The 16,389-nt window shown below is 40.1% G+C and overlaps 1 protein-coding gene across 5 annotated transcripts in view; it reads left to right on the top strand.

Annotated features, from left to right (window-relative positions):
• LOC113569146 (NACHT, LRR and PYD domains-containing protein 3-like) overlaps positions 1-16,389 on the top strand; it is a 62,595-nt gene that overhangs the window by 34,535 nt on the left and 11,671 nt on the right. For 4 of the 5 annotated variants that reach the window (XM_081712937.1, XM_081712941.1, XM_081712938.1 and 1 more), the window contains 4 exons: positions 1,126-1,296; positions 4,263-4,433; positions 7,620-7,790; positions 10,794-10,964. In XM_081712937.1, the coding sequence (XP_081569063.1) occupies positions 1,126-1,296; positions 4,263-4,433; positions 7,620-7,790; positions 10,794-10,964 (684 nt within the window). The remainder of the gene's footprint in view (positions 1-1,125; positions 1,297-4,262; positions 4,434-7,619; positions 7,791-10,793; positions 10,965-16,389) is intronic. The other variant, XM_081712946.1, reaches the window with a different exon arrangement.

Here is a 16,389-nt window from a genome sequence, read left to right as displayed (position 1 = left end):
TGAACTGTCCTCTTCTCCCCAGTACTGCACACATACAGTCCATGAAGGACAAACTCCAGGGACACATTTCATGTCAACAGCAGACATGAGATAGTTGCCTCACACACACTTAACTGACTGATTGGGTCTGAGTCACACACAGACCTGACTGACTGATGGGGTCTGAGTCACACACACCTGACTGACTGATGGGGTCTGCCTCACACACCTGACTGAGTGATGGGGTCCCTGACTCAGCTATTGAGTCTCCAGGATTCTCGGTGCACCACAAAGACAGAACTCAGCACCTCACTGGGTAAAGCAAAGGCAGAGGAGAATGTTTCAAGATCAATGACTCATAGTGTGAGCACAGGAATGTAAACACTAGTAAAAGATTTTGCTCTCTGCATTCTGTCCATTCCTCCATAATCACTAATGCAGTGTTCATACCACCATCATTACTATTGCAGTGTTCATAGACTAATATTCACTACTGCAGTGTTCATTCCTCCATAATAAATACTACAGTGTTCATTACTCCATAGTCACTACTGCAGTGTTTATTTCTCCATAATAAATACTACAGTGATTATTCCACAATAATCAATACAGTGGTGTTTATCCCTCCATAATCACTACTGCAATGTTCATTCCAACATAATCAATACTGCAGTGTTTATTCCTCCATAATCACTACTGCAGTGTTTATTCCTCCATAATCATTACTCTGCGTGTTTTCCAACAATATTTTCTGTTTGTATATTAGTGTGTTTGTATTTGTGAAACATTGAATGAGATCTGTGTTGTTCTGTTTCCTGTTATGGTGTTAGGGGTGGGATATTTTGATATTTGGACTCTGATTATGGTAACTGCCATTCACTGACTTATGAACCAACCATCCATTATTTGGTCATCTGTCTTAGGCTGCTAATGAATGTTATTTGTCATGTCTTTGTCCATTTTGTCCTTGATGAAGACACAGTAGTGTTGAAATGTTGCTGTGTTTGTAAAATTAAAAGGCTGAAAATGTATCAGTGTGTTCCAGACCTTTCAAGCTCTTCTTAAAATTTTTATTAGCAGTTCAGATCTTTTAATTCATCATCCTCTGACTGAACTACATTATTTACTGTATTTACTCTTTTACAGACTATCTGGCTGTGGTCTCAATGAAGAGTCTTGCAAATCTCTCACATCAGTTCTACAAACAGAAAACTCACTGAGAGACCTGGAGATGAATAATAATGACCTGCAGAATTCAGGAGTGGAGCAGCTCTGTGCTGGACTGAAGAGTTCACACTGTAAACTGGAGATTCTCAGGTGAGTTTCTGTGACTATTTTTGAATGTAAATAAAGAGCCATTTTAAAAAGGTCAGTGTCAACTCCATTATAGTACAGTATTAAACAAACATTACCAGGCAAGTCAATGCAAGGAAACTTACACTTTTATATTATAAAGTTCTCTTCTTTAAATATTTCTAAATATAGTTTTCTGTTGAAACCTTGCTGCATTTCATTAAATGACCACACTATGGAGACAAAGAGTTACATCTGTGATGCATGAGCAGATTTTCAAGTCTATAAGAGAAATATAACATTGTAAAGAGAAGACACAGATGAGTCCTTGTCCACATGTACAGGTGTATTTATTACAATGCTGCTTCAACTAGGCACTTTGGTATTTTGTCCACAAGATGCATCTTTGTTCACCTGAGCACAGAAATTTTGCAAAATGTCTTACAGGATGAATATATTCAGAAACTCCCAACAACAGTGTGGTAAAATGAAGTGTTCTAATGTAAGATTTTTACTGAGTGATTTTATCTAGTTTATGTATGGAAACACTGTAAACATCAGTCATTCTAATCTCTCTGCAAATAAAAGCCCTTAAAGTCTTAATGAAAACATTTAAAGCTGAACCATTGAGGTTCTAGACACATTACAGGACACTTTTACAATCACACATGATTCAATGTGTTTTTGGGTGGGAGACCCTGTTCTCATTATGATTTACATCGTGTGTTCAACACATGTTGAGGTGAGCTGAACTGACAGCCATGCTGGAGGAAACAACGCAACAAGTTAATATTCATTCAATAGAACTGAAAAGTTTATTGGTTATTCCTTAAAATAAACCTGTGATCTCTCTCCACAGGTGTTTTTATGAAACATGTAGCTGGCTAATATTAGTAACCTTAAGCTTGACAAGTTACAGTATATTGTTGGTTACTACACCTAGATACCTCACGCTAACGCCATATTAGCTTGACTTAGGAGTGAATGTTGGCTGCTAAGTTTATCATCAAGCCAGAGACATCAAACAAAAATAGAACAGTGATGGTAGAAGATGTGGAGTCAGCAGAGAGAGAAACTGAGCAGATAGCTGACAGTAAACTCAGGACATCTGAACACAGTAGTGAGGAACAATGTTCAGCACTGGATGAGTGAACCTGTGGACTTAATTACAAGAGAGAAAGAGAGACAAACAAGACACAGTAATCAGGAGATTAGGAGGAGAGAAGGAGTGAAGTGTGTGTGTGTGTGTGTGTGTGTGTGTGTGTGTGTGTGTGTGTGTGTGTGTGTGTGTGTGTGTGTGTGTGTGTGTGTGTGTGTGTGTGTGGCATGCTGGGTCCCTGATGTTCTGTAAAAAAGCTAATGAGGCTAATGTTAGCTTCCTTAAATCTAAGGAACTGGCTAGAATATAAAATACTCCTGCTTGTTCATTTACATTTAGTACAGAGAGACAGAAAACAACCAGGATGAAGAGAAAGGGTAATGCTATTGCCATGGCAACCTTCTTTAGTAAGAACACAGCAGGAGAGAGAAAAGACAGAAGAACTTGATGGTGAAAGTGTCCAGGAGGAGGACATGGAAGAGAGTGGACACAGCAGACAGAGACGGAGGAGCCAGCTGTGTCCACTCTCACTGTAGCCCCACAGGTCTGCTGTAGTGTCAGCTGTGTCCACTCTCACTGTAGCCCCACAGGTCTGCTGTAGTGTCAGCTGTGTCCACTCTCACTGTAGCCCCACAGCTCTGCTGTAGTGTCAGCTGTGTCCACTCTCACTGTAGCCCCACAGGTCTGCTGTAGTGTCAGCTGTGTCCACTCTCACTGTAGCCCCACAGGTCTGCTGTAGTGTCAGCTGTGTCCACTCTCACTGTAGCCCCACAGCTCTGCTGTAGTGTCAGTTGTATCCACTCTCACTGTAGCCCCACAGGTCTGCTGTAGTGTCCGCTGTGTCCGCTCTCGCTGTAGCCCCACAGGTCTGCTGTAGTGTCAGCTGTGTCCACTCTCACTGTAGCCCCACAGGTCTGCTGTAGTGGAGAGAAGTGAGAAGTGAGTCGAAGTTCTGATCCAACTGAAACAACATGTGAACGGTCCTCTTCTCCCCAGTATTTTACTGCACACATACAGTCCATGAAGGACAAACTCCAGGGACACATTTCATGTCAACAGCAGACATGAGATAGTTGCCTCACACACACTTAACTGACTGATTGGGTCTGAGTCACACACACACCTGACTTACTGATGGGGTCTGAGTCACACACACCTGACTGACTGATGGGGTCTGCCTCACACACCTGACTGAGTGATGGGGTCCCTGACTCAGCTATTGAGCCTCCAGGATTCTCGGTGCACCACAAAGACAGAACTCAGCACCTCACTGGGTAAAGCAAAGGCAGAGGAGAATGTTCCATGATCAATGACTCATCGTGTGAGTACAGGAATGTAAACACTAGTAAAAGATTATGGTGTCTGCATTCTGTCCAATCAATACTACAGTGTTCATTCCTCCATAATCACTACTGTAGTGTTTATTCCTCCATAATCACCACTGCAGTGTTTATTCCTCCATAATCACTACTCTGCGTGTCTTCCAACAATATTTTCTGTTTGTATATTAGTGTGTTTGTATTTGTGAAACATTGAATGAGATCTGTGTTGTTCTGTTTCCTGTTATGGTGTTAGGGGAGGGATATTTTGATATTAGGACTCTGATTATGATAACTGCCATTCACTGACTTATGAACCAACCATCCATTATTTGGTCATCTGTCTTAGGCTGCTAATGAATATTATTTGTCATGTCTTTGTCCATTTTGTCTTTGATGAAGACACAGTAGTGTTGAAATGTTGCTGTGTTTGTAAAATTAAAAGGCTGAAAATGTATCAGTGTGTTCCAGACCTTTCAAGCTCTTCTTTACATTTTTATTAGCAGTTCAGATCTTTTAATTCATCATCCTCTGACTGAACTACATTATTTACTGTATTTACTCTTTTACAGACTATCTGGCTGTGGTCTCACCGAAGAGTCTTGCAAATCTCTCACATCAGTTCTACAAACAGAAAACTCACTGAGAGAGCTGGAGATGAATAATAATGACCTGCAGAATTCAGGAGTGGAGCAGCTCTGTGCTGGACTGAAGAGTTCACACTGTAAACTGGAGATTCTCAGGTGATTTCTGTGACTATTTTTGAATGTAAATAAAGATCCATTTTAAAAAGGTCAGTGTCAACTCCATTATAGTACAGTATTAAACAAACATTACCAGGCAAGGCAATGCAAGGAAATTTACACTTTTATATTATAAAGTTCTCTTCTTTAAATATTTCTAAATATAGTTTTCTGTTAAAACCTTGCTGCATTTCATTAAATGACCACACTGTGGAGACAAAGAGTTACATCTGTGATGCATGAGCAGATTTTCAAGTCTATAAGAGAAATATAACATTGTAAAGAGAAGACACAGATGAGTCCTTGTCCACATGTACAGGTGTATTTATTAAAATGCTGCTTCAACTAGGCGCATTGGCATTTTGTCCACACGGTGCACTTTTGGTCACCTGACAGCAGAAATTTTGCAAAATGTCTTACAGGATGAATATATTCAGAAACTCCCAACAACAGTGTGGTAAAATGAAGTGTTCTAATGTAAGATTTTCAATGAGTGATTTTATCTAGTTTATGTATGGAAACACTGTAAACATCAGTCATTCTAATCTCTCTGCAAATAAAAGCCCTTAAAGTCTTAATGAAAACATTTAATGCTGAACCATTGAGGTTCTAGACACATTACAGGACACTTTTACAATCACACATGATTCAATGTGTTTTTGTGTGGGAGACCCTGTTCTTATTATGATTTACACCATGTGTTCAACACATGTTGAGGTGAGCTGAACTGACAGCCATGCTGGAGGAAACAATGCAACAAGTTAATATTCATTCAATAGAACTGAAAAGTTTATTGGTTATTCCTTAAAATAAACCTGTGATCTCTCTCCACAGGTGCTTTTATGAAACATGTAGCTGGCTAATATTAGTAACCTTATGCTAGCCAAGTTACAGTATATTGTTGGTTACTACACCTAGATACCTCACGCTAACGTCATATTAGCTTGACTTAGGAGTGAATGTTGGCTGCTAATTTTATCATCAAGCCAGAGACATCAAACTAAAATAGAACAGTGATGGTAGAAGACGTGGAGTCAGCAGAGAGAGAAACTGAGCAGACAGCTGACAGTAAACTCAGGACATCTGAACACAGTAGTGAGGAACAATGTTCAGCACTGGACGAGTGAACCTGTGGACTTAATTACAAGAGAGAAAGAAAGACACACAAGACACAGTAATCAGGAGATTAGGAGGAGAGAAGGAGTGAAGTGTGTGTGTGTGTGTGTGTGTGTGTGTGTGTGTGTGTGTGTGTGTGTGTGTGTGTGTGTGTGTGTGTGTGTGTGTGTGGCATGCTGGGTCCCTGATGTTCTGTAAAAAAGCTAATGAGGCTAATGTTAGCTTCCTTAAATCTAAGGAACTGGCTAGAATATAAAATACTCCTGCTTGTTCATTTACATTTAGTATAGAGAGACAGAAAACAACCAGGATGAAGAGAAAGGGTAATGCTATTGCCATGGCAACCTTCTTTAGTAAGAAGACAGCAGGAGAGAGAAAAGACAAAAGAACTTGATGGTGAAAGTGTCCAGGAGGAGCACATGGAAGAGAGTGGACACAGCAGAAAGAGACGGAGGAGCCAGCTGTGTCCACTCTCACTGTAGCCCCACAGGTCTGCTGTAGTGTCAGCTGTGTCCACTCTCACTGTCTGTAGCCCCACAGGTCTGCTGTAGTGTCAGCTGTGTCCACTCTCACTGTAGCCCCACATGTCTGCTGTAGTGTCAGCTGTGTCCACTCTCACTGTAGCCCCACAGGTCTGCTGTAGTGTTAGCTGTGTCCACTCTCACTGTAGCCCCACAGGTCTGCTGTAGTGTCAGTTGTATCCACTCTCACTGTAGCCCCACAGCTCTGCTGTAGTGTCCGCTGTGTCCACTCTCACTGTAGCCCCACAGGTCTGCTATAGTGTCAGCTGTGTCCACTCTCACTGTAGCCTCACAGGTCTGCTGTAGTGTCTGCTTTGTCCACTCTCACTGTAGCCCCACAGGTCTGCTGTAGTGTCAGCTGTGTCCACTCTCACTGTATCCCCACAGGTCTGCTGTAGTGTCAGCTGTGTCCACTCTCACTGTAGCCCCACAGGTCTGCTGTATTGTCGGCTTTGTCCACTCTCACTGTAGCCCCACAGGTCTGCTGTAGTGTCGGCTGTGTCCACTCTCGCTGTAGCCCCACAGGTCTGCTGTAATGTCAGCTGTGTCCACTCTCACTGTAGCCCCACAGGTCTGCTGTAGTGGAGAGAAGTGAGAAGTGAGTCGAAGTTCTGATCCAACTGAAACAACATGTGAACGGTCCTCTTCTCCCCAGTATTTTACTGCACACATACAGTCCATGAAGGACAAACTCCAGGGACACATTTCATGTCAACAGCAGACATGAGATAGTTGCCTCACACACACTTAACTGACTGATTGGGTCTGAGTCACACACACACCTGACTTACTGATGGGGTCTGAGTCACACACACCTGACTGACTGATGGGGTCTGCCTCACACACCTGACTGAGTGATGGGGTCCCTGACTCAGCTATTGAGCCTCCAGGATTCTCGGTGCACCACAAAGACAGAACTCAGCACCTCACTGGGTAAAGCAAAGGCAGAGGAGAATGTTCCATGATCAGTGACTCATCGTGTGAGTACAGGAATGTAAACACTAGTAAAAGATTATGGTGTCTGCATTCTGTCCAATCAATACTACAGTGTTCATTCCTCCATAATCACTACTGTAGTGTTTATTCCTCCATAATCACCACTGCAGTGTTTATTCCTCCATAATCACTACTCTGCATGTCTTCCAACAATATTTTCTGTTTGTATATTAGTGTGTTTGTATTTGTGAAACATTGAATGAGATCTGTGTTGTTCTGTTTCCTGTTATGGTGTTAGGGGAGGGATATTTTGATATTAGGACTCTGATTATGATAACTGCCATTCACTACTTATGCACCAACCATCCATTATTTTCTCATCTGTCTTAGGCTGCTAATGAATATTATTTGTCATGTCTTTGTCCATTTTGTCTTTGATGAAGACACAGTAGTGTTGAAATGTTGCTGTGCTTGTAAAATTAAAAGGCTGAAAATGTGTCAGTGTGTTCCAGACCTTTCAAGCTCTTCTTAAATTTTTTATTAGCAGTTCAGATCTTTTAATTCATCATCCTCTGACTGAACTACATTATTTACTGTATTTACTCTTTTACAGACTATCTGGCTGTGGTCTCACCGAAGAGTCTTGCAAATCTCTCACATCAGTTCTACAAACAGAAAACTCACTGAGAGAGCTGGAGATGAATAATAATGACCTGCAGAATTCAGGAGTGGAGCAGCTCTGTGCTGGACTGAAGAGTTCACACTGTAAACTGGAGATTCTCAGGTGATTTCTGTGACTATTTTTGAATGTAAATAAAGATCCATTTTAAAAAGGTCAGTGTCAACTCCATTATAGTACAGTATTAAACAAACATTACCAGGCAAGGCAATGCAAGGAAATTTACACTTTTATATTATAAAGTTCTCTTCTTTAAATATTTCTAAATATAGTTTTCTGTTAAAACCTTGCTGCATTTCATTAAATGACCACACTGTGGAGACAAAGAGTTACATCTGTGATGCATGAGCAGATTTTCAAGTCTATAAGAGAAATATAACATTGTAAAGACAAGACACAGATGAGTCCTTGTCCACATGTACAGGTGTATTTATTACAATGCTGCTTCAACTAGGCACTTTGGTATTTTGTCCACAAGCTGCATCTTTGGTCACCTGAGCACAGACATTTTGCAAAATGTCTTACAGGATGAATATATTCAGAAACTCCCAACAACAGTGTGGTAAAATGAAGTGTTCTAATGTAAGATTTTCACTGAGTGATTTTATCTAGTTTATGTATGGAAACACTGTAAACATCAGTCATTCTAATCTCTCTGCAAATAAAAGCCCTTAAAGTCTTAATGAAAACATTTAAAGCTGAACCATTGAGGTTCTGGGCACATTACAGGACACTTTTACAATCACACATGATTCAATGTGTTTTTGGGTGGGAGACCCTGTTCTCATTATGATTTACACCGTGTGTTCAACACATGTTGAGGTGAGCTGAACTGACAGCCATGCTGGAGGAAACAACGCAACAAGTTAATATTCATTCAATAGAACTGAAAAGTTTATTGGTTATTCCTTAAAATAAACCTGTGATCTCTCTCCACAGGTGTTTTTATGAAACATGTAGCTGGCTAATATTAGTAACCTTAAGCTTGCCAAGTTACAGTATATTGTTGGTTACTACACCTAGATACCTCACGCTAGCATCATATTAGCTTGACTTAGGAGTGAATGTTGGCTGCTAATTTTTTCATCAAGCCAGAGACATCAAACAAAAATAGAACAGTGATGGTAGAAGAGGTGGAGTCAGCAGAGAGAGAAACTGAGCAGACAGCTGACAGTAAACTCAGGACATCTGAACACAGTAGTGAGGAACAATGTTCAGCACTGGACGAGTGAACCTGTGGACTTAATTACAAGAGAGAAAGAAAGACACACAAGACACAGTAATCAGTAATCAGGAGATTAGGAGGAGAGAAGGAGTGAAGTGTGTGTGTGTGTGTGTGTGTGTGTGTGTGTGTGTGTGTGTGTGTGTGTGTGTGTGTGTGTGTGTGTGTGTGTGTGTGTGTGTGTGTGTGTGTGTGTGTGTTTGGCATGCTGGTTCCCTGATGTTCTGTAAAAAAGCTAATGAGGCTAATGTTAGCTTCCTTAAATCTAAGGAACTGGCTAGAATATAAAATACTCCTGCTTGTTCATTTACATTTAGTATAGAGAGACAGAAAACAACCAGGATGAAGAGAAAGGGTAATGCTATTGCCATGGCAACCTTCTTTCGTAAGAAGACAGCAGGAGAAAGAAAAGACAGAAGAACTTGGTGGTGAAAGTGTCCAGGAGGAGGACATGGAAGAGAGTGGACACAGCAGACAGAGACGGAGGAGCCAGCTGTGTCCACTCTCACTGTAGCCCCACAGGTCTGCTGTAGTGTCAGCTGTGTCCACTCTCACTGTAGCCCCACAGGTCTGCTGTAGTGTCAGCTGTGTCCACTCTCACTGTAGCCTCAAAGGGCTGCTGTAGTGTCAGCTGTGTCCACTCTCACTGTAGCCTCACAGCTCTGCTGTAGTTTCAGCTGTGTCCACTCTCAATGTAGCCCCTCAGGTCTGCTGTAGTGTCAGTTTTGTCCAGTCTCACTGTAGCCCCACAGGTCTGCTGTAATGTCAGCTGTGTCCACTCTCACTGTAGCCCCACAGGTCTGCTGTAATGTCAGCTGTGTCCACTCTCACTGTAGCCCCAAAAAGGGCTGCTGACTTGTTTAGTTGGGGTTTTTTGTGTTAATGTAAATGGTTGATTTTTCTGAATAAATTAGTTGTGTGAAGTAGCGATATTGTGAGTTGAAGTTCTGATCCAACTGAAACAACATGTGAACGGTCCTCTTCTCCCCAATATTTTACTGCACACATACAGTCCATGAAGGACAAACTCCAGGGACACATTTCATGTCAACAGCAGACATGAGATAGTTGCCTCACACACACTTAACTGACTGATTGGGTCTGAGTCACACACACACCTGACTTACTGATGGGGTCTGAGTCACACACACCTGACTGACTGATGGGGTCTGCCTCACACACCTGACTGAGTGATGGGGTCCCTGACTCAGCTATTGAGCCTCCAGGATTCTCGGTGCACCACAAAGACAGAACTCAGCACCTCACTGGGTAAAGCAAAGGCAGAGGAGAATGTTCCATGATCAATGACTCATCGTGTGAGTACAGGAATGTAAACACTAGTAAAAGATTATGGTGTCTGCATTCTGTCCGATCAATACTGCAGTGTTCATTCCTCCATAATCACTACTGTAGTGTTTATTCCTCCATAATCAATACTGCAGTGTATATTCCTCCATAATCACTACTCTGCATGTCTTCCAACAATATTTTCTGTTTGTATATTAGTCTGTTTGTATTTGTGAAACATTGAATGAGAGCTATGTTGTTCTGTTTCCTGTTATGGTGTTAGGGGTGGGATATTTTGATATTTGGACTCTGATTATGGTAACTGCCATTCACTGACTTATGAACCAACCATCCATTATTTGGTCACCTGTCTTAGGCTGCTAATGAATGTTATTTGTCATGCCTTTGTCCATTTTGTCTTTGATGAAGACATAGTAGTGTTGAAATGTTACTGTGTTTGTCAAATTAAAAGGCTGAAAATGTATCAGTATGTTCCAGACCTTTCAAGCTCTTCTTTACATTTTTATTAGCAGTTCAGATCTTTTAATTCATCATCCTCTGACTGAACTACATTATTTACTGTATTTACTCTTTTACAGACTATCTGGCTGTGGCCTCACGGAAGAGTCTTGCAAATCTCTCACATCAGTTCTACAAACAGAAAACTCACTGAGAGAGTTGGAGATGAATAATAATGACCTGCAGAATTCAGGAGTGGAGCAGCTCTGTGCTGGACTGAAGAGTTCACACTCTAAACTGGAAATTCTCAGGTGAGCTTCTGTGACTTTTTTTGAATGTAAATAAAGAGTCATTTTAAAAAGGTCAGTGTCAACTCCCTTATAGTACAGTATTAAACAAACATTGCCAGGCAAGGCAATGCAAGGAAATTTACACTTTTATATTATATTATAAAGTTCTCTTCTTTAAATATTTCTAAATATAATTTTCTGTTGAAACTTTGCTGCATTTCATTAAATGACCACACTGTGGAGACAAAGAGTTACATTTGTGATGCATGAAGAGATATTCAAGTCTAGAAGAGAAATATAACATTGTAAAGAGAAGACACAGATGAGTCCTTGTCCACATGTACAGGTGTATTTATTAAAATGCTGCTTCAACTAGGCGCATTGGCATTTTGTCCACATGGTACACTTTTGGTCAGCTGACAGCAGAAATTGTGCAAAATGTCTTACAGGATGAATATATTCAGAAACTTCTACAACAGTGTTGTAAAATGAAGTGTTCTAATGTAAGATTTTCACTGAGTGATTTTATCTAGTTTATGTATGGAAACAATGTAAACATCAGTCATTCTAATCTCTCTGCAAATAAAAGCCCTTAAAGTCTTAAAGAAAACATATAAAGCTGAACCATTGAGGTTCTAGACACATTACAGGACACTTTTACAATCACACATGATTCAATGTGTTTTTGGGTGGGAGACCCTGTTCTCATTATGATTTACACCGTGTGTTCAACACATGTTGAGGTTAGCTGAACTGACAGCCATGCTGGAGGAAAGAACGCAACAAGTTAATATTCATTCAATAGAACTGAAAAGTTTATTGGTTATTACTTAAGTTAAACCTGTGATCTCTCTCAACGAGTGTTTTTATGGAACATTTAGCTGGCTAATATTAGTAACCTTAAGCTTGCCAAGTTACAGTATATTGTTGGTTACTACACCTAGATACCTCACGCTAACGTCATATTAGCTTGACTTAGGAGTGAAAGTTGGATGCTAATTTTTTTCATCAAGCCAGAGACATCAAACAAAAATAGTACGGTGATGGTAGACGACATGGAGTCAGCAGAGAGAGAAACTGAGCAGACAGCTGACAGTAAACTCAGGACATCTGAACACAGTAGTGAGGAACAATGTTCAGCACTGGACGAGTGAACCTGTGGACTTAATTACAAGAGAGAAAGAAAGACACACAAGACGCAGTAATCAGTAATCAGGAGATTAGGAGGAGAGAAGGAGTGAAGTGTGTGTGTGTGTGTGTGTGTGTGTGTGTGTGTGTGTGTGTGTGTGTGTGTGTGTGTGTGTGTGTGTGTGTGTGTGTGTGTTTGTGTGTGTGTGTGTGGTGCATAGCATGTGTGGTGTTTTGTATTACATCAGAATTTTAGATCAGACATTTCTGCACCCATAATTCATCATTTGATACTACATAATTCAGCTACACTGAGAATTATAACCAAACTTAGAAATATAATCACATGTAGAATTCTAACCAAATGTAGCAATATAACTACATGTAGAAATATAACCACACACAGAATTATAACCACTTGTAGAATTATAACTAAATGTAGAATTATAACCACACACAGAATTTTTGGAATCTTGAAATACAACCTTTTTCGAGGGAATGAATCAAAGAATGGAAGATACTTGTAAGTGATATAAAATATTAAGTGCTGTACAGAAATGAAACCTTTCTCAAGTAATAATATTTATGTTTAGGTAACCCACACCCTTGATTTACTGGTAATGATTCATTCAAATTGTAATCTTATGGGTTAATTAATGATTCCCTGAGTGACCTCAAGTGAATGTCATAATCTGATAAGGAATTAAACAGTATGTAGTTTATTATACACTATAATAGTGGTTTTACCACTGTATTAACTTGTGTACCCTTAAATTCCTCTGTGCTGTAAGGCCATTTTAGTGTGTCACCACAAGAAGTTCACTGGTCACATCTGTCCCCCCAATAAATATGTTCTGCAGGCCTCAACTGGACATTTGGTGCTAAAATTATTTCCCAGCCAGTAAATCAGACCTCACACTGTTTAGTTCAGGGCTAATATAATTACCTGTTTATACACAGTAAACCAGACCTCACACTGTTTAGTTCAGGGCCAATATAATTACTGTTTATACACAGTAAACCAGACCTCACACTGTTTAGTTCAGGGCCAATATAATTACTGTTTATACACAGTAAACCAGACCTCACACTGTTTAGTTCAGAGCCAATATGACTACTGTTTATACACAGTAAACCAGACCTCACACTGTTCAGGGCCAATATGACTACTGTTTGAAATCTTATTAATTATATAGATTGACACAAGTATGTTTTATTTACTGTTTATAATGCTTCACCTCAATTGAAACGTGTGTGTGTGTGTGAGGGAGAGACAGAACTATTATTTGTGTGTGTGTGTGTGTGTGTGTGTGTGTGTGTTTGGGTGTGTGTGTGTTTGGGTGTGTGAGAGAGGGGGGGAGAGAGAGAACTTTTATCTATGTGTGTGTGTGTGAGACAGAGAGACAGAACTGTTATCTACGTGTTTGAGAGAGAAAGAGAACTATTATCTGTGTGTGTGTGTGTGTGTGTCTGAAATAGAGAGCGAGAGACAGTGAGAGAGAGACAGACAGATCTATTATTTGTGTGTGTGTGTGTGTGTATGTGAGAGAGAGACAGAGAGAGAGAGAGAGAACAAACTTTTATCTGTGTGTGTGCGTGAGAGCGAGAGAACTATTTTTTGTATGTGTGTGTGTGTGTGAGAGAGAGAAACACAACTATTATCTGTGTGTGTGTGTGTGTGTATATATGAGAGAGAAATAGAGAGAGACAGAGAGAGAGACAGATCTATTATTTGTAAGTGTGAGACAGAACTATTATCTGTGAGTTTGTGTGTGTGTGAAATAGAGAGAGACAGACAGATCTATTTGTGTGTGTGAGAGAGACAGAACTATCTGTGTGTGACCCCCCTGATGGAATGTGCTCCTCACTGGACCCCTTGCTGTGCTCCTTGTCTTTCTGCTTCCTCCATACAGGAGAACAAACACTGACCAAAGAAAATACTTAAAACCACAACATGTCTGGAGGGCTCAGAAGTTCAGAAACAATAGTGAAGGTGTTTTGCAGGGAAAAGATATAAAATACAAATAGTGGGAGAGTCAAGGCACTGTTCTGTTAAAAAAAAAAGGAAAAAATGTGTAAAACTCTTATTTAATGCATTGTTCATAGCAACACTCTAATACAATGGTTATGCTACAGTTTTAATATGTTGCACATTAATATGTGTCCAGGCTACATCCCACACAATATAGTAACATGGCCGTCTTTAGGGTTCACAAATTATGAAGAAAATCATCAGTTTTATCTTACAGTGTTTGATAAATGGTAAAGGAGTTTTGGAGGCAGCCATCTTCAGTTGCTGGTTATTTCAGCTGCAGATGATTATAGAGAGATACCAACCTTTATACATCTCTGTTATGTGCCAGTGTAGGGGGAGAGACCACAACAGACACTTTATTCTGAGCACAAACCATTATTACTAAAAAGTGATAGAGATCTACAAACATGCCATCTGACTCTATGGGGAGTATAAGCCAGAATAAAAACCAAACCCAACACATGCTCCACCCCAAACCTGTCTTCATTAAACATAAACCAGAAGAGGGAAAAGAAAATACAGTAGTAGATGTAACAAGTTCAAATCCACTCAGTGATTGTACAGTAATCTTCTACACCCACGATATTTTATGTTGATACACACAGCCACACAATAGACTACACTACCCAACAGTGGCTCAAATGATCTGGGGGAGTTGTTCTAGGACAGAGCCAACTCTGGAAACTGAAGGTACAAATCTGTGTTCTATTAGCATGCCTGTGTTCAGTCTGTCTATTAAATCTTATCAGGCTGCAGTTATGGAGTGTTTGTAGTTTCACTGTAACTGTAGTGTGGTAGCAGCAGGGTGTGTTTGGGTGTGTGTAGGGCACCAGAATGGTCAAAAACAGTATAACGCCTTTATATGTAGTGAAGATAATGTTCATAATATTTTTCTCAACTAAAACTGGGAGCACACGAAACAGCAGAAAACAGTTTGGTCTGGAAATACAGTAGTAAACTTGTGATTGTTGCCCTTGTGTTTTTAGGAAGTTGATGTTGACGTATTAAAAAATGTCAGAAGGTACAATAAAAACACCACAAATTTTTTAAATTGTACCATTTGAAGGAAAAAAGAAAGATAGTAATAACATGAATATCCAAGAATCACTTGTGTCCAGCAGTAACAGAAATATAAGTGACAAGTTTCTCAATTTGAGTGACAATAATTTTATCCAATCACATATGTGGTAGGACGGCCGGGGGCAGCAGAATATTGAATGACGTCATTACAGTGGCCAATAGCATCAGAGGAGCTGTTTTAACTTACTGAGGTGAAGGGAACTGTAGTGGATCATGAAAATGACAGCACATCTCAAACTGGAACTGGAGGATATTTGCTGCTATGGTGATTTCCAAGAGAAAAGGAAAATACCAGAAAGGGACAGACAAAAAGTAAAAGTAGATGGACTAAGACAGACAGACAAAGCCTGTATGAGTTTTTCACTCAATCTCTGATCGTCATTCATGGCTAACAGCTAACTAGGTAATGTTAGCAAAGAAAGTCTAGCTATGTTGATTTGTTTAGTTGTTTACTATTCAGCAAGATATCTAACTAGCTAACAGTCTCAACAATTTGACCAAACCGTCAATAAGCAAGATTGGACTTCTTGCCTTTGCAACAATCAAGTTACAGTCTTTAGGAGAAATGCGGTTGGATCTTCACGTAGTTGAGAGCAGGAGGGAGGAGGGTGAGGGTGTAGCGGGAGATTTGACGGGGATGTGATTTATAACATCTGGTGTTCATGAAGTACAGCTGTGTATTAATCAGTCAGGTCACCTACATCAGTTTAAACACATTTAAACCTTGTAGCTAGGTTACAGGTGGTTACTAGGTTACAGGTGGTCACTAGGTTACAACCACGATCTCGCTATCCGCGCTTTAGCGATTCACGGTCAAGTCATCCGGGGTTTAAATTTAATGCGCCTATATGCGCGATTTTACGGTATTTCGCTGCTCACCGCAATCTAACTCTTCCTAAGCAAAGAAACAGACTTGCGTATTTTTAAGAGCTTTGATGGACATGCACTTTTACTACATTTAAGAGTACAAAATACAGTTTACTTGATTGAACTAGTTTATTTGCATAATTAGATTAAACACAATTGGTAATATATTTACACATCTTAATAAGCATTGTGGAAAATGCTTTTTCTGCATAATGTTTCTCAGAAGGTTATTATAGATCTTGACTGCCAGCTGAAACAGGGGTTATCACTACTGAAATGTGGCAAATGTGCAGGGCAGGGGAACTCCAGGGCTGAAATATTCCACTGCCAATTGAA

This window comes from Electrophorus electricus, chromosome 1, assembly GCF_041902795.1.
Source record: "Electrophorus electricus isolate QZ-2024a chromosome 1, ASM4190279v1, whole genome shotgun sequence".
Lineage (NCBI taxonomy): Eukaryota > Metazoa > Chordata > Actinopteri > Gymnotiformes > Gymnotidae > Electrophorus > Electrophorus electricus.
This window is presented reverse-complemented; position numbering and strand designations above follow the sequence as displayed.